Below are 18,629 nucleotides of genomic sequence, written 5' to 3'. Positions count from 1 at the left end.
GAGGCTGATCCGGGGCCTCCTTGTCACCCCCCCCCTTTTTTCCACCCTGAGGGGCTGGAATCGGGCTAAGAAAAGCCATCACCTTCTACGGCGTGTCAGCAGATTTCGCCAGAGTCACTGCAGCGGTTTCGCACCTCGAGGCAGGGACACCTTCTGCACCATTGGGGCTACCTTTACGGGGCGTCGGCCCCCTTCGCCTTTGTAAGAGCAGCCCACCACCAGCTCTATCGTCAACTAATACTTATCCTGCGCTGATTAGGCCTTCCTGGGCAATTCGGCCATGGCTTCTCAGGCTTCTCCCGCAGTTTAGCCGGGTTGACAGATTTCCTTTTTGAGGAGGAGCTTGTTTGCCGTCTGGCAATGGAGGCATATGGCGATGTCGAGCACTTTGGACACTGTGGGACCTGCATCCGCAGCGACCACTGTGGATCCCGACATGCGGTTCTTGGCCTTGTCTTGTGCCCCCACGGATGAGCTGCCCTCAAAGGACTTAGAAGACCACTTCTCGGACCAGCCGGTCTAGGGTGAGGCATGACCCTGCTTGGAGCACGGGGCAGCAGCCTTGGCCTTCCACCATGCCGCCAGTCTACTGTGCCTGTCCTTCGTTGTCTTCTTGGAGAAGCCCAGGCATATCTTAAATTCTCCTTCCTTGTGGTCTGGATGCAGAGAGAGGCATTGCAGGTGTTTGTCTCCAACAAACACATTTCGTAGCCCGCACTTGGTGCAGGGCCTGAAGAGGGATCTTCCTTCCTTCTTCTCCTCTGTCATGGTTGGAGGGGGCGAAGTAGGCCTGATGGCCTTGTGGAAACTTCGACTATCTTCGCCCTTGAGGGGCACTGAAATCCACTGACAACGGGTCCCCGCTGTCAGCAGATGGAGAAAAGAGCAAACATGCCCTTTTGGAACAAAAATATAACCTTTTTCTGCAAAAACACACAAAAAAACGTAGAAGTAGCTTGCAAAGCAAACTCAAGGACTTCAACACTGAAGCGTGCAATAATAATTTGAAGATGGCTGCCAGAGGGGGAGCTTGGGGAGAGGACTATCGTTGGATGGGGGCAGTATGACCCAGAGACCAGTGATTGGTTTAGGGGAGAAATACAGTTTATAAGTGAAAGTGAAACTATTTTTCTTTTACCCAGGATTCCCAGCCTAACGACGGGGAATATTCATGAGCATGTGAATCCATGCCAGATCCCATGCTGGAGAAGAGCGAGTGACACCGGGTGAAACAAGGCACCATCCCCAACTCCTTAGAACACTAAGCAGGATTGCACAGGGAAAGTTAGAAGATCCCTAGGGAGTTAGTCAACCACCGTTTTAGAAAAACCACCAACAGAGTAAATCAGCATAGAGACAGACAGGTGTTACCATTGGCGAGCACCAACGTCCCTGCTAAGGACGCCTGGACAAGAGAGGAAGTAAACCCGGGTGGAATCAGACAGAGGGACAGCCGCAGTGACAATTTCCCTTCAGACCCCAAAGAGGCTCTTTTTAGACCCAGAGCCATTCCGTCTGTACACAAGAGAAATAAACATCAGTGGGCACTGACTCCTGAGTTTGGACGGGAAGAGTATTGCACAGGGTACAACAAGGAGCAACTTAAGTGTGTGAAAGGATTTGTGTGCCAATTGTAACAGCCTGTGAAAAATCGGCATATATGAACACTCTGCTCGTCTCAAAGCGCAATTGCCCTGGTTCTCTGGCCAGCTTTAGGACAAGATCCCCCGTCCCTATAGTCGAGCAGTATTATAGTGCGCAGAGGGGCACCTGGCTTGGATTTAGGCTGTAAACCTCTATGGGCTCTTTCAACCAGGAATTGAACGAGAAGAGTTCTTAATACATTCTCAGCAAATAACTCCATGGAGCCCTTAAGGGCTTTCTAGAGCAAACCCACAATTCTCGCATTCTTGGGCCCAGACCTGGTTTTGAGATCCTTCCACTTGATCCTGATGGTTGAGAACTCTTTCTTTAGGTTAGTTGAATTGGTGTTCATCAACTCAAGCTTGCCAGTTACACTGATCCTGCTTTCTGCCTGTGTAATGCCGCCACTCTCATATAATATAGTACAGAGGGAGCTGATATTGGCTGCAAAGTTGTCCAGTTTAGAGTTGACGGAAGCAAAACCGTTTTGCATAGCTTCCATTATCCGATCCAGTGGGCCCTGTGAGTTTGTGCTGTTTACTGCAGCACTGATGAGGATATCTAAGAGGCCGGTCAAGCCAGGGAATGTCGAGGCCAGAAGCAGAGCTGGCAGTGCGAATCCGCGGAGAGAGGGCCTTCCTCCCCAGGCCCGGCATGCATCGCCAGCCGTAGCGCCAAAGCCCTCCACAGTGCCACTGCAATAACTAGGCCAAACACCAGGACCGTGGGCTCCACAGTCAATGATCCATCTTCCAGGGAATCACGTGCCGGAACGAAGGCTTTTCGGATGGAGGAGAAATTCCTGTACACAGATATCAAAGCAGGTTATTTGTTGGGCGCCAGAACATTGTTATTGTGTGCAGATAATGCACCTCGGAATAAAGAGTTACCTCTGGGCATTGTAAGAGAATGCTTAGGTGATGTGCGGAAGGCCTTTGGTTCTTAAGCAGACCAGGCCAGACTAGAGGAAACCAGACCAAGCAAAATTCATCTCCCTGTGCCCAGGCCAGCCACATGGCTTTTCCTTTGAAAACATGGGGTTTTAATATCTGTGGGTGGGGGCACCTTCCAGTGACAAGCGGCCATCCTTTACTGTGACCTTCAAGTAGAAGAAGTGAGGACCTGCAAGTAGAGGAAGTCAGGTCATACAGTGGTAAAAAGGTGGGTAGACACAAATTAGGTTTCAGATTTGATTAACTATGGTGCTTATCACTAGAAGTCGCAAAGCAGGGCTTTAAAAGGCTTGCCGGTGGATCACGCCCTTGTAATATTCCTGGATTCTGGACTGCAAGCAACCTCTGACAGTATCAGCTGACCTTTAAGGATTGTTTGTTTACATTGAAAAGAGATTTGCCTGACAGTTTCCAGTTCTGAAAATGACAACCTTCTTGCTTTGCCACTAGACTGGTTACCAATTATTGGAGACCCCTACTCCTTATTATTCCCTTGGAACAGTAGGATAGTACCTAGTCATGTGATCTGCATTCATTCCTGTGGAACCTTTTCTCCAAGACCAAACTTTGGTTGCTTTGCCTTTTTCAGGACAGAGAGGAATCCAGCAACATTCAGATGGCTTCTAGAAGGCACAGCATGTGAGCCAGTGCCTAGAAGTGCATGGAAGGAGCAATAAATATCTGTAGGATCACCAAATATCAGGTGCTCAGTGTTACTCCCCAAGTTGGAGAGTTAAAAAGTCAATTTAGAAAAACAATCACTGCAGAAGACCAGAAAAAGACAGAGCATATCAGTGAAAAATGCAACTTCAGCAAGCACTTGCACTGGCTTGCATCGGTCTGGTTTATTTTGGAATGTAGGATGGTTAGACCGCAAGGTACCTGAAATGTTATTCACCAACATGGAGCCTTAATCCAGCCAGCACACTCACAAGACTGCCACCCTTTCTCTGGATAGGATTTGTTCTTGGACATAGTAATATCTTTTACCTCCCTTTGCCATGGAGCCAGAGAGGAGTACCAAATTTCGGGAGCCCACGTAGCGTATATCCTGGTGTATTGACTTGCGGCTCCATTTCAGAAAGTCTTTTTTCCAGCCGAGATGAACAGGGACAATGAAGTAGACTGTGGATGTGATATGGTCTTAAACATATTTGCCTAGGTCCTAGTTGTTGAGCTGGAGACACTCCCCATCCTTCTATAGAATTGGGCCAAGCCAAAGGGTTCTGGGTTTGTCCGGCTGCTACCCGATGTGCCTACCAGAGGGTGGATCGAGTGGGATTCCCTGGGCATGACTCTCCTCAGAGATCCAGTATATCTTTACATGAAAAAGAATAATCTTTCTCTGAAAAGAGGATTTGGAACTACAGCGTTCAGCATTCTGTAGGAGAGTCAATTTCTAATACTAGAGAACATAGCAATTGTAAATGCTTCCTAAATAATAATACCAGAACAATATTAAGCCCACAATTTAGACAACAGGTGTTGTGGAGTTAAACCAGCCGTAATGCTTTAACTGGCTTCCTCTTGAAGAAAGGGCACACCAAAAATGGTTGCTGAACATACAGTGAAAACAAACTGTGGGAATAACATTCAAACACTTTACCTTCTGGGAGTGAAACAATACAATTGCATTCACTTGAAAAAGAAAACACTCCTCACAAATTTTCTATGCACTCCTCACAAGTTTTGTATGCACCAGGCAAGTACACCACCATATACCTTTGCAGATTTAAGGTGATGCACTTGGGTCTGCCCCTGTTTAAAGACTTGGCGCCAAACGTTAAACAATTTCAACATCAATTAAATACCTAAAGACATTTACCAGAATGAGAGAATAAACCAACCACAAAAAGTAAAACAAGAAATACTTAGGAAGACGCAGTCCTGGGACAACTTTGGAAATCATCCACCAGCCCAGTCCATATAAGAAGGGGTAATATGTCAGTAAAAGAGGAGAAGACTGGGAGAAAGCAGACAGGCTTTATCTGCTCCCTAGATACATAGGGAGAACACTACATGGGAAGAAAAAGTACATTTGCTAACTGCTGCGCAAAACAGTTACTCTGGTGGAAGATTGCCAGAGGTACAACCAGCCAAGCTGGAAATGTTGAAAAGAGAACCTGCTGACATGTCCCATCCACAGAACGTGATACCCAGTGGAAGGCCTGAAGGTGAGGAACTTCTTTGAGGAACTTGTAAAGAAACTCTGGCTGGAGGGTGAGAATATAGTCGTCTTAAAGGGCCCTGGAAAAATACCCAGTATTGTCAAGAATGCTGTATTGAATAAATCCAAGGTCATGGAGAGACCTGAGAGAAGCCTGAAAGAATCTGAGGTTGTTGAGATACCTAGGAAAGTTGAGACTGATGTGGTTTCAGCTCCACAATTTTCAAAGTGGAATGTTTGGTCATGCAAATTTCAATGTTGCCACAGAATAGTTTTTTCCTTTCTTATAATGGGGGTCGGTCCCTCCACACCCCTGTATCCTCCTCCCCAAGTTACACCCCTGCATACTTCCTCCCCTTTATCTATACATATTATGTTTTGGTGATCAAATTGCCATGACCAAACAATCCACTTTAATAATGGTGCAGGTGAAATCACTGCATGATTGACGTGTTAAGGAAGGCCTAAAAAATGTGTTTTGACGAGCGATGCTGTAGAAGGCAGAACTGTGAGTAGTCTCTGGAGGGACTGCCCAGGAATACATTTGCTGTATATTTGTTCGGTTATGAACTCTTTAGTTGACCATAATTGGAGAACTCTAGTTTTAGAGTTAGCCTTGAGACTAAAGAACGTATTAAGAATAGATCTGAACTTTCTGTAAACAATCACCTTTTGAACTTGGTAGAATAGGGCATCCTTGGAGGGAGAGACTTGGAAGAATAGATTGAAGACTTTGATGTTACACAATCCGATTGCCCTAGATACAGGGAACAGCAAGAATCCCTCACTAAGTTATTCCATCCTTGACACTAGTTTATTAAAGATGTCCTTATTATTTCTAGAACAATCCCCTAGTAAATGTAGGTGTTCATCCAAACCAAATCCTGATATTATGAATTATAATAATACATTGCTGAATTAAAGTTGTGTTGGACGTTGGGTCATCGCTCGAAATCCATACACTAGGCCTCATTATGAGTATGCCGGTCTGGTAACAACGGTGCCAGTAAACTGCCGGCAGCGTTGTTACCGGAATGGCATACTCCGAGTTCTGTGAGCGAGTGCCTTTCTGCCCGCCAGGTCGGACCTGGCGGTCGAAAAGGCACCCGCTCGCAGACCTTGTTGGTAGCACCAGCACCATTCATAATGGTGCCGGTTCTACAGTCCTCCCCATTGAGTCCCATAGGACTCAATGGGAATGGGGAGCAATTTTCCCCGGTGCCTGGCAATGGGGAATCACTGGGACCGCCGGGGCTGTAATGCCCCGGTAATTCCCCATTGCCAGGCGCCAGAAAAAAACGACTATGGCGGCAACCGTGCCGTTTTTACCAGCACGGCCACTGCCAGGGTCGTAATGACCCCCACTGCCTATAGAACCAGGTTTGTACTTAGCTTTGCTAATACCTCTAAACTCATAATGAGGCCCTCATCTCTCCAAATGAAATTACCGTTACCATTGTTAGCTGAAGGATCTCCTCCTGTTAAAAGCTGGGATTAGTCCCTATTCTACAATAGTTCCACGGGACTTCCACCCACAGGAAATACAATTTGAGGTCTTTGGAAATAATTCCTCAATTCTTTGATGAGGCAATACCACGATATATGTTTGCAACTCAAATAGTAGGATTGAAAAACAGGAGGCACTTGCGTTACTTTCTGTTTTTCCAGTTCCTCCAAAATCGCAATGACCATAGTTCTGTTTTTTAACTATATTCATTTTTTTTCCATTCATTTCCATATGCTCTCGATAGGAACCCGGGCGAACTGTAAATACATTGGCATTATAATAGTTCAGGTGATTGGGCTTAGTTTCCTTTCATCAATTTATTCCAGATATTATTGTAAGAGATGATAAGATTGGCATTGTGCAACACAAGCTATACAAAATGATCTATTTTACTGCATTTTCTTGTTTTTGAAAGGATTACACCGCTCATTCCTTTAATGAGTGAACCTTCCACTTGGCTCACATTACTAAAGGACAATTTAAGTGATACTAATGGGGTTGGTGTGCAATGCCCATCAAAAACATTTGGCCCCTAAAAAGAGATGATTTCTCGTAGCCTGTCTCCACAATGCATTAAAAACCTAAAGATTGGTTTGCCTTCTCTTCATACTTCTAAGATATATGCAGACATGGATCCAAACAGAAAAATCTATATTGGAGAGCGTATGTATTTTGTTTTTATCAGATCAACATTGATCCAGTCCATGGCAACAAGTTTTTCATGTTTTGCCCATTTCTTTACAAATAAATAGGTCATAAAGTATTTCAATCTGATCCTTACCTTCTACTTTCTCTGCTGCCCAGTACTTCCCAGCTGTCTCCAGTATCCAGGCTTCTTTTCTGTCAGCGATGAGAAAACTGTTATGATAGGTGAAGGAGCCTCTGTCTTCCATACAGTTGCCACCTTGGCCATATCTTTCGAGCAAATCCACAATGACATGAAGCGCCTTTTCTGCTGTGTCCGCTCTTTCAAGGCCAAGCCTACAACACAGAACAAAATATTACTACAGAACAAGCTCAAATTTAAGAAGGAATTATTGCTACATTTGATTGCCCATACTGTAGAGATTACTCTCTGGGTGGGCACTAGGGTTCTGCAGTCACACAATATGGCATTACAAATAGATGCTTAGAGACAATTAAAAACAGCACTTAATGTGTTCTTACATTTAATCTCTTCATCTGTTTTTTAGCTATTTTCTCTGTCTCTTATCAGGTCTTTGCATTGATCAGGCTCTGGAATACTACATTGTCTCCCACAATACAGTGATACTCCTATATTTTCGCCCCATCATCTGATGCCTATCTGGGTCTCGACCCCCTCTCTCAGAAAACTGTGCTATAATTCTTTTTAATGCAAGATTAAATCTGGTTTCCATGTATATGTCATTTCCAATGAATTTTGGTTTTGTAATCTGCCTCACCCTGGAGTAGCTAGTTTTATAGGAGCCTTCGTTTTGCATATAACTATTTCCCAGAATGCAGTGTTCCAAAGGATTTCCCTCTTTTACTGGGTTCTCACTTCCTGCCTGAGTGATGCATTTCAACATTCCCTTTAACTGTTTCTTTTACCCTTTAGGATTGGCCTTATTTCCCAGAAAGCACCATTTCATGTCCTCATCTCATCTCACATTTTTAAGTGCTTTGGGACTGATCTTAGTTTCCCAAAAGTCTACATTTCAAAGTTTCCTTCTCGCAATGTACTGAATATTCTCCACACTCAGTAATATGCCTCCAATTCCAGCCATCAGTGTATGGACCTCCGTCAAGAATCTGGTTCATTTATCTTATTTCATTCACTTGCCTCTGGGTTGCCGCTCAATGGTGTTTGGCCTTCCACCAGCCTCTCGTGTTTACATGTCCCCTTTCTGGTCAAACTGCTTTGCTTTTAGCAACTTGGGTTTGCGGGCCCACACACTTTAATTGTCTCCCATACATCATTTTCTGTACTTGGTAGCCAGAGCCTTGTGGTTATCTGGGACATTTCACTCTGTGTCGCTATTGGTCGGTCCTTCTGTCTGTCCCTGGATCTTTCATAGGTTGGATCCCTTACTCACTCTTCTAGTTCAGAGGTCTTCTCTCAGCCTTCATCTCCAGTCAGTGTCTGGTACCTTTGCTGATCCTCTCATCCTCAATATCAGATAGCGCCTCAGTGTCAGACATCCATCAGCTATCAACACTTTCATTCCTCCAACGTTGCTGTTCTGCACTCTGGCCTAGGCCTCTCTTTAGCTTATCACCTTTCAGCTTCCGCCACAAACTTCGGTGGACTCAACCTCAAAGCTCACACCAGTTTTCCTCCGTACTTATTCTTAGCCGAGGTGCAGCGGATCCTTGGTATGCAAAGGAAAGAGTGGTTCACTATTTGTTTGCCGATTTACATCCCTTCTACTGCTCAATGTGGCATCATTCAACAACGTCCCACAGGAGGTAGTTTAGTTGCTAGGCAGGGGTTATAACTTAATGTACATGTGTTGATAGAGGCTGCAAACAAAGCCATGGCAAATGCATTACTGTTAAAGAGCATCACAAAATTAATATATTAAACCTTCTAATGTTACATTAGAGTAGCATTTTCATACCAATACTTAGAGGCTTCTTATTGGTTAAGTTAACAGATTAGCACGTTATCAGTGCATTTGGGAACCTTTACAAATATTCTAATGTTTAGGATTTATGACTACATGTATACCCAGTAGAAGACATACACAAAACATGTTAAAGCTCTACAACTAAGACAGCAGAATGACCATCTGATCGGAATCATTTAAATAGTATATCAAAAACACATAGGAATGCTAAAAACGTTCGACTGCATTGTGAAATGTTAATAAACTCACCCATTTTACTGTCTACAAGCTTATCAGGAGTAGTGGTAGCCTCACAATATTCCTTGCCCAGCAATGCATTCAGCGATAGGATTCTAACATTTTGGGATTTCAGATAATCGGAGAACAGAGCACACAACAGAGTAGACTGAGTCTTGGGAGTATGCCTTCACATAGCTGTTCCTCTCGCGCCCAGCATTATTTCCAAATCATATTTTGTATGTTCTTCCTCATGTATCCCTGCTTCCTCAATATTGTAAAATCCTTGAATGACTCTGCTCTAACAAGATCACCTTATACCTGAACTCTGACACAGACTCTCTACAGTCGCATTCTTCAACCATCATTCTAAAAAACAGCCTGCACCTAAGTTCCTAATTTTCTACCATTGTTCACCATAGTAAACTGTCCTTTTGTCTAATTCTGATAAACCACTTGGCAGCCTTCTATACAGTTGATCAACCCTTCTCTCCTTTGGACCCTTTGGCTCCAGGACACTGCTGCAGATTGGGTCTACTTTTCTCATTGTTTGTTCTCCATCTCGTTGAACACTGACACACTTTTCATCTACTCAGACATTACTGATTGCCTCTTACCCATCTGCTTGTGGATGGCCGTTCATTGTCTAATGCTCAAGTCCTCCAAGACCAAAGTAATCTACCTGTCTGTCTCAAACACCCCCTTCTCTGACCTGATATATTCCAATCTTACATGTCCCCTTGCCCCCAAAGAACACACATTTGGGGCCGTTTTGGTAACAATCTACATCACTTTATCATTGTAACATCTACTGCGGCCAGGAGTCAAATACTTAATATCAGGAAATTCTGTTCTCTCCACACCTACCACTCTACTAATACCCTACTTTGAATACTGGCAGTCAATTTCTCTGAACAATGTGCCAGCCTCATTCTGGGTAACTTCCTCTACTCCTAATCCCTGCTCAACAAAATACTCAACTTCGCACCAGCACCCTCTACAATCTTCCCTGCTCTTCTCCTCACTGCTTCCATGTCAGTTGGCTCACTTTGAGAACCTGGACTATCTTCAAATTCCTGCATGTGCTTGCACCCACTTACCTGGCAGACATTATCTAGGGCTGCTCTTCTCCGTAGAACATTTACTCCAGGCAACTCCATAATCTCTGTTCCCAGACCACAATGTTTGTTTTCTCTCTCTCTCCTTTCACCACTGCGCTCACCACTGGATCTCTCTCTTTGCACTCACCACTGGAACCCCCCTTCTATATCAAAAACTCCACTTCACATCATTAACCTAGAAGTAGAACCCTCAACATTACTGCTCCTCCCTGATGACCAACTTGGTGTACTCAGGTCTGGTCTTGCCCCTGCTCTCTGTACTACTGTACTTTCTCTTAATAAACCCGTCAGCTGCGCACAACATTTCAGGAAAGGCACCTGTTGCAGGATTGCCCAGATCAATGTTGTGTTCCTTTGCAAGTGTTTCTGGCCGAAGCAAGCCGTGACCCTCAATAAATAGAAATATCAATGAGGTGTATCGAGAGGTGATGGGGAGTTCTCTGGCAATTTCTGCTCCCTCTACAAATTCAATCCGGTTTTTGGAGTGGAACTGGTGCAGAGGCGACAACAGGTTACTTGGAAATACTCTTCAAATGCACCATTCAAAGAGACAAAGTTGAACTGAGTGGCTCCATCCAAATACCCGCACTCCATTTAACCAGCAACAAAATACGTTTTTACAATTAATAGTGGATTATTTTCAGAAGCTCAGTAGGAAGGAAAGGAATGTGATAACACCCTTGAAAAGCAAGACACTGATGAGATCACTGGTGGAGTTTTACATTGAAGTCTTAATTTTGTGTAGTGCTCTTCATCAACCTCACATGGAACAAAAATCATTGTCAGGAAACAAATGACAGTCGCCAATAGGACTCTTGAATATTTCCTACTTTTTAGGTCTGAGTGGAACAGGACCACATTCCAAAAGCCTCAGAGAAGATGGACATGTAAAACCAATATTGTGCAAATTAGATTAACACAAATAATAGGTAAAAATACATTGAGCTAACAACCTGAGGAGATCCATGCCTAGCAGAGCCTCTTCATCGCCGACTTCTTCCCTTCCCCAAACTGCTTCATTTCCAATGCAAACTCCATGTTCATTGGCTCCCATTTCTGCACCCCACAACCAAGATGGCCGGCTTAAGATAACTGCATAGGTGTTCTCAACTTGCTCAATTTCAATGTAGGTGCACTGAAAAGAAAAACACACGTTTTAAAATACCAATTGCATTATATAACCTCTCTTTAAAGAAAATAGGACTAATATTTACTCCTGGCAAAACCTATACAAATATTCCAGTGCACAGTGTATTGTAAAAACTATTTCCTGGCAGCTGTGACGAATTCCTAGATGTCGTCACTTTTCCCTCAGGGGAGCGCCTTCCCATGAGGCCAGGGTGGTGAGGCTGCTACCCGATAGTCCCCATGGGCTCAGTGCACAGTGAGAGGATCTCATGGGGAGAGCCTCCCCTTCTGGGGACAAGGGAGAACATCTCGGAAGAAGGCGGTATGCCAACATTCCACCCACATCCTATACCCCTCCATATTCCTTGAGCCCCAGTCTAACATCACACACTTCTATGTATGTCACTGAACCTGAAGACATAACTACTCAGACGAGGGATAGTAGGCACTACCTAATAGAGACATGCCTACCAAAGACTGGGACGATGAGGAGGTGCGGAACAAATAAAAGCACCAGTGAGAACTTGAATGAGAATTCTAGTTATCTTTGCCCATTCATTATAAAAAGGAAAGAAGGACTTTCAAAGTTGTCAAGCCATCCCTGGAAGAGTCGCGAGTGAGAAAGCGGTTCGGCATTGAAGATCGAAGAGGCTGCTGACCGGGATGCTGGCGAGAAGGCAGAGACCTCCCGGTCCAGTCCGATGGTGAAGTACCGACTCAAAAGCTGTTGAAGCAGGGGTTCGGACCTGGAGTGAAGCAGAGCCGCTGAAGTACGCTGGAGGGTGAAGGAAGCCAAGGGAAGACTGGCGCGAGAGAAGGAAGAGCCCACGACTGATTGGAGCATGCCAGGGGAAACCTTAAATGTACCTGGGTTGCCAGGGTGGTTGGTGGGGGCCCAACAGAGTCATGGAAGTCTAAGAAGGGGCTTCTTTGTGGCAGTACCTGGCAGGAGAGTAAACCAGGTCTGCCAGATCAGAACAGTATAGAGGAACAGGTCTGGGACCTGCACCTACAAGAAAAGAGAAGTACAAGCTATCTTCCATGTGGCAGTACTTGGCAGGAAAGTCTGCCAAAGCCTAGAGAAGAAGAAGCTTAGGTCTGGAACCCTCAAAGTAAAAGACTGACAGTGTTGAAATGTGAAAGCAAAGTAAACGAGACCAGGGGAAGCGAGTCATTCCCCCCTGGTGGTGGTGAATTGTGAAACCAAGTGGAAAGAGTCCAGGGGAAGAGACACATTCCCCTGGTTGTGTAAAACTGGGATGTCAAGATACCTGGAGAGAGTCATTCTCCAGGTAATCAACGCTGCAAAAGAAAGGTCAAGAGACCTGGCGAAGGGACTTATTGCCCCAGACTGATGGAAAAGAGACATTCTGATACAAAGTCTTAACTGACAATCGGTGTGCCTGCAAAAGAGAAGTGCTGAAACTTTGTCTTTTGGATTGGAGGATAGTTCTGACCCGGGGGAGGGCACCATTCCCCTAAAAAGAAGTCCAAGCCTGGAAGTGAATTTTTATTCCCAGTCCAGAAGAAGTGAGTTATTCTTCTGGACAAAGGTTGTCTACTTTATTTTAGTTATAAGTGTAAGGGACAGAAGCAGGGTTTTCACACAGGATGGTGGACTATTGATTTACACTGACATTGTGACAGAGTCCTTAGTGTTTTAGTTAATGCAGGGAAGCCCCTCATCATAGAAATGGGGATAGATGGGGTTTTTCTTTCCTTTTTGACCAATATAAAAGTCTATAGCAACCACCACGGCACCTGTGTGTCAGTCCCCTCCTTCTGCACTGTTACACAACATAGAGTTGAACTTTGACAATCGTAACTTTCTCAGACTGTAAACAAAAACGATGATCAGAAGGAGGTTTCTTATTGTTATCAAGAAGTTGTTTCTGGATACAGAGTTTATTGGATCTGCTTCATGACTAGTAAAGCTGGAGATCATTTGAAATGCCCAGAAACACTTGATTTTGAGGACAGCAGGAAAACTGATGACCAAAAGAGCACTCTGCTAAAATTGACCTACATTTAGACTTGACGTCTCTGCAAGTGCACCTGTATTGTTAGACATAACATCTAACATCTACTTACACTGCTTGTAAATGACACCAGCATGGCAAATCCATAAGATGCAAATGGTTTACCTATTTGGCAACTTAGGTGATTCTCACTCTACCAATCTGTCAATGATTGGAGGACCTTGCATACGTTAACTTCTGAAGTTAGTGCATGTGAAGAAAGTGTTTTTATAAGAAATATCCAGATCTTCCTACTTTTATCACAACTGGGGACTGCCCTCTTTACAATTTAACTAGGTACTGTACATAACAGTAATGTACCATCACAAAAATCTAACAATGTGTCTGAGTTAATACTTATATCATGCAGGTCTTTATTTAAAAAAGGCACACAGATTAATATAGCGAAATCATTGTTTTTTAATAAGCTTTAGTTAATACTTTCACAGAAATGTAACAATGTCACAGAAACATTTCCTGGCTTTATTAAATGTCAGCATGTTAGATGTATTTTCACCATCAGCATGATGGTTGCATTCTTTCCACTCATTCCAAAGGAGTCGCTTCCTGAAACCATAAGATAACTTCTCTCCAACAAAATTCATACATTTACAGTTCTAGATTTGCTCTCACTCTGGATGCATTTCCATACCTTTGACATAATACATATTCTATCACCCATGTCTCGGTCTGAGGGGCCTGATTCCCCTTCACTTACAGAAAGAATGTTTGGGGGTGGTGGAGAATCTTTATCAGCTATAGAAATCCAGGTGCAATCACTGTGCCCATTTTCACCCAGGGTATTTTATTTGGTAGGGCGACTATAAGCAGCTGGATTCAAGAGCTCCTAATTCTTGCAATAACTTGTTTTGTGACACTCTGCCTAGGAACACAATTTTAATTGCCACTGGTTTTGACTCCTAGTATCCGCTGCTCCAGCTCCCAGTATTCAGTGCCCAAATGCTTCTCTTGCATTTTGCCAATGCCCAGTTGAGGGTGCTCCTAGTCTTTTGTACACCTGCTTCCAGCCTCCAATGCCCATTTCGTTGCTCGTCCTTGTTTACAGAGCACCAGTTTGCTTGCTCCATTTCCCAATTTCTAGAGGTAGGGCCTGTTGCTGCACTTTGTTTATTTCCCACTAGACCCTTTTCTCCTTGAATCCTATCACACTGTTTTCCCCTATATCTCCCATTGAATTTTCTTTAGTTGTTGCATTCTATTCTTTGTACAAAAGGGGGGATTTCTTCTGATGTTTGTTGTTTCTTTATCACTACCGCTAAAAGGGATTAGCTTCTTGGCTCTTCACCATGGCATCTCTTCCCCCTTTTGCTTGTCCCTGTATGTTGTCTCGAGCCATACTGTTAACAGTGTCCTGGTTACTGTGTATAGGAGGCAGTCAACTGTTCCGTTTCTACTGGACACATTCAAGCTGCTGTCTCGTGAATATGGATTCCTTTGGTGCGTTTTATGGTGTGACTACCTAAGTCCAGTTCTGTTGCTACTGCCCATGAGAAAAGAGGGAGGCTAGAGACCATGCTGTGACAACATTCACGGTGCAGGCTCCTCCACAGATCCGACCTTTGATCCTTTATAATGGTGTGCTGGATCCTGTTTTTCCTCGATAAAGATGCCAGAACATTGCAGCGATTGGCTAATGAACTCTGGAGCTGATCGAACGTCAGGAGATGTGGTTCTTGGCTGCCTGACCAGGCCTGAGGTCAGAAACATGGCAGACTGGTGGGCCCTGCGAGCGCTCAGCGATTATCTTTGGATGCTTAGAGCCACAAGGAGGGTTTGTCACATACCTTCCCCCACCCCGTCGTACGCCGGAGTGACCAGAATGTGAAGCCGTGAGACAGTGAGGTGAAGACCGGGAGCAGCAGAGTGCCGGTGCAAGGGAAGATGTGCGTCCGGATGCTGAGCGGGGATCTGCACCTCTGAATTGAATGCGGACCGTGCCGGAAATAGAAGGAGCATGAAATAGTGAAGCGCCCTGCAGCGGGAGGCACTGAGGCGGTGAAACAGAGGTGCTGACAAACCGGAGAGCTTGCCTGGGTGACAGAGCCTAGCATTACCTATACAGCTACAACGGTACATAATCAGTCTGCCTGGGATTTATGTCATTCAACGGGTATAGGAGTCCAGAGGACATATTTAACTGTCTAGAAACTCAGCTTGCCTGGAATTTATTAATATGGTTGGTGCTTGAACTGCTGGTGATATACTTGAACTAAATGGCCAGACCCGGAATCCTGCGTTACTGAACCCCACCACCCTGAAGCAGGGTTCAAAGCGGGTGGCAAGTGACCATGCCTGTGTAAATGAGGAAACTTGCAGACGCCTTAGTGGAAGTGATGGTCCCTTCCCTGAACTGAAAGTGTTCTGGTGGGTTGCTACAGAGGTGATATAGCCTATCAGACGCAAGTGATATCGGAGAACTATAACAGCCGTATTCAGTCACTTCAATTATCTGATCAGTGGACCCAAGTGATAACGCCCGGGTCTGCACATATTGGCTTGGAGTTCTCTGGAATTACAAACGTTAAACAGAAGGGGGGAGGCAGAAATGTTCCATTCATTTACAGCCAAAGGAACACGAAAAGGACCCTGCACTATTGCCTGAGAGATCACAAACGATGACCCCCAAGACCCAAGAGCTGGGTCATGAAGACAAGGTCCTGACAGCAATTGCGGCCCTGCGCTCTTCCCTAGAGGGCAAAATAGAGGAAGCCAAAATTGATGTTAATCTGCTGAGCCAAGATGTATGTTCGCTGGCCGAAAGGTAACAACTACCAAATTGTTGCAGAATGAAAATGTGACTACCATTAATGTCCTGGAGACCATTGTGCGAGACTTGGAAGCTAAGAATGACACCTTGAGCTACATCTCCAAGATGCGGAAGGACGATCTAGACAAAATAATATTTGTGTCTTGGGTTTACCGGAAGGAGAGGAGGGCAATGACCCGACCACCTACATAGAAAATATGACCCTGCAGGAAGTGGGTCCAGGGAACGTGTCCCAGGACATTGCGATTGAGAGGGTGCATCGCTTCCCTGCAGCGAAGAATACCGTAATGGGCCAACGCAAGACCCATTATTGCGCGGGTTCTTAACTTCAGGGACAGGGAGGTGATCCTTCAACATTCCAGGGAAGGAGATTCCATACAATGTGGTAACCTGAAACTTGCTATTTTCCCAGACTACACACCATTGGTAAAAAAAAAGAGAAACATGTTTGTCCCGACAAAGGAGAGACCCGGAAACCCAGGCTTCAAATATATGATAATTTACCCAGCTAAACGGAAACCCCTGAGGATGCAAACCCGTGGATGGACAACAATGGCCTGAAAGACAAACATGCTGATGATGAACATGAAAAGATTCGGAGCAGTCCCCCAGTCCTGGGAAGTGGCTGAGCTGAGAGGGCAACATCTAGAGTTCTGACATGGAATGTCAGGTATGCAGTGATTTTACCTAATTCAAAATAACAAATAACATTTTTACCTAAATATGTTTGCTGAAGAAAATACAGAAATGATTAAATAGATGTATGGGGGAGTGGCGTAAGGGGTTAAAACAAGTGGGGGGGGGGGGTTATGTATGGCTCTAGCTTGTGCCTTAGCTAAGAAGTGAAAAGCTATGGCCTGGAAGCTGAAGGGTGCCCGTAATATCACTTGTGGTCGAGGGATTTAAAGGTATGGAGCATGGCTGAATGACTTGGTACAGGGCTATGCGAAAGGGCCTTAAGGAACCCACAGAGAACATTGAGGCATGAAACGCACTCCTCCTGGCGATGTTTAGTCCCTCAGATGAAAGCCCCCTTGAAATGTCTGTGGTTCTGATGTTACTATTTATAACTAGATATGAGAACAGGCCTGGGAGCCACCAAGAAGTTATCACATTTTGCCACTATAAAGTGGTCGCTTGGTGGAAGAGACACCTCCCCTAATCTTGTCAGATAGACATATTGATGTGAAAGTCTAAACTACACCTCGAACATGATGGATTGTGGTACTTTATGTCTGATGCCTTTTCTTCTGTTGGTTTCTACTGTTGAAGTGGTGCTATGACTCTAGCTTTGATTTTTTTTAATTGTGAATTGTATGGTTACCAATAAACAGTATAACAAAAAGAAATAAGAAAATAGAATGAAGCACTTGCTCAGTTTCACTAGTAAATTTGAGAAAATATGAGATCACTATGCCATGCCCCCTTGTGGGTTTGTGTCCCCCCCGTGCCCTCCTTGATGGTTTGTGTACCCCTTGCCCCTGTGATGGATTGTGTGCCCCCTGCACCCTTGATGGTTTGTGTACCCCCCTCCCCCATGATAGTTTGTGTGCCCTCCTGCCCCCCTTGATGGTTTGTGTGCCCCCATCCCCCCCGTGATGGTTTGTGTTGCCCCCTTGTCCTTTGTGATGGCTGTGTGTGTCCCCATCCCCCTGCCTCTCTGATGGTGCCCCCTGTGAGTGAGTGATATTTGCGCCCCTCCCGCTCCCCCTTGCTGGTTGTGTGTGCCCTCACCCCTACTCCCCCTTTCCCCCTGTGATGGTTGCTTGTCCCTACCGCCCTCCCCCTTGCCCCCTGTGATGGTCACATATGCCCCCACCCCCTTTGATCTCCCTTTATTGATTGTTGTAACCCACCTCCCCCCTCTCTGTTCACTAGCACTTTGCTTATATACTTTCCTCCTGATCTTTATGATGGCAGCCTGTCTGTGTCCCCCCCTATTCCTGCTATTTTCCTACCCATCCCCTCCAGCACTACTCTGAAAGGTTGTCTTGCTTAACATGTTGGTCGCCTGTCTTGTCCTTCTCCTCCCCCTTCAACCATTCCCTCTACCCCTCCCCTCCTCTTGTTAAATTCCAGCACTACTTAAATTGCTGTCAGGCATAGTAATTGTAGTCACTTGTCTTTCTCATCCTCCTGCCCTCCCCTCCTCTTGTTAAATTCCAGCACTACCTCAATTGGCGTCAGGCATAATAATTGTAGCCGCTGGTCTTTCTCATCTACTCTCCCCTTGCCTTCCTTTTTTAACTGTTCAGTAGCATTTACTCTATCATTTGTCCTGTGACCTTGTGATAGCAGCTAGTTTGTCTCTCCCCCTCCCTTACCTGTTTCTCCTCCCACTTCCCCCGCCAGCACTACTCTGAATCGTCATCAGACCTAGTATGTTGGTTGCTTGTTTTGTTCTTCTCCTTCTCCCTCACTCCATACTTCCTCCCCCTCCTCTGGTTAATTTTCTGGCACTACGTCAATTGTCGTCAAGCATAGTAATATAACCGC

At 45.0% G+C, this 18,629-nt stretch overlaps 1 protein-coding gene across 5 annotated transcripts in view; it reads right to left on the bottom strand.

Moving 5' to 3' along the window:
- SCRN3 (secernin 3) overlaps nt 1–18,629 on the bottom strand; it is a 933,307-nt gene that overhangs the window by 579,162 nt on the left and 335,516 nt on the right. For all 5 annotated transcript variants that reach the window (XM_069616243.1, XM_069616246.1, XM_069616247.1 and 2 more), the window contains 2 exons: nt 11,153–11,334; nt 7,053–7,252 (listed from right to left, as the gene is read on the bottom strand). In XM_069616243.1, the coding sequence (XP_069472344.1) occupies nt 7,053–7,252; nt 11,153–11,334 (382 nt within the window). The remainder of the gene's footprint in view (nt 1–7,052; nt 7,253–11,152; nt 11,335–18,629) is intronic.

Source organism: Ambystoma mexicanum, chromosome 9 (genome assembly GCF_040938575.1).
Source record: "Ambystoma mexicanum isolate Mex_15411 chromosome 9, UKY_AmexF1_1, whole genome shotgun sequence".
Taxonomy (NCBI): Eukaryota; Metazoa; Chordata; class Amphibia; order Caudata; family Ambystomatidae; genus Ambystoma; species Ambystoma mexicanum.
The sequence above is the reverse complement of the archived record's forward strand: the minus strand, read 5'-3'. Positions and strand labels throughout refer to the sequence as shown.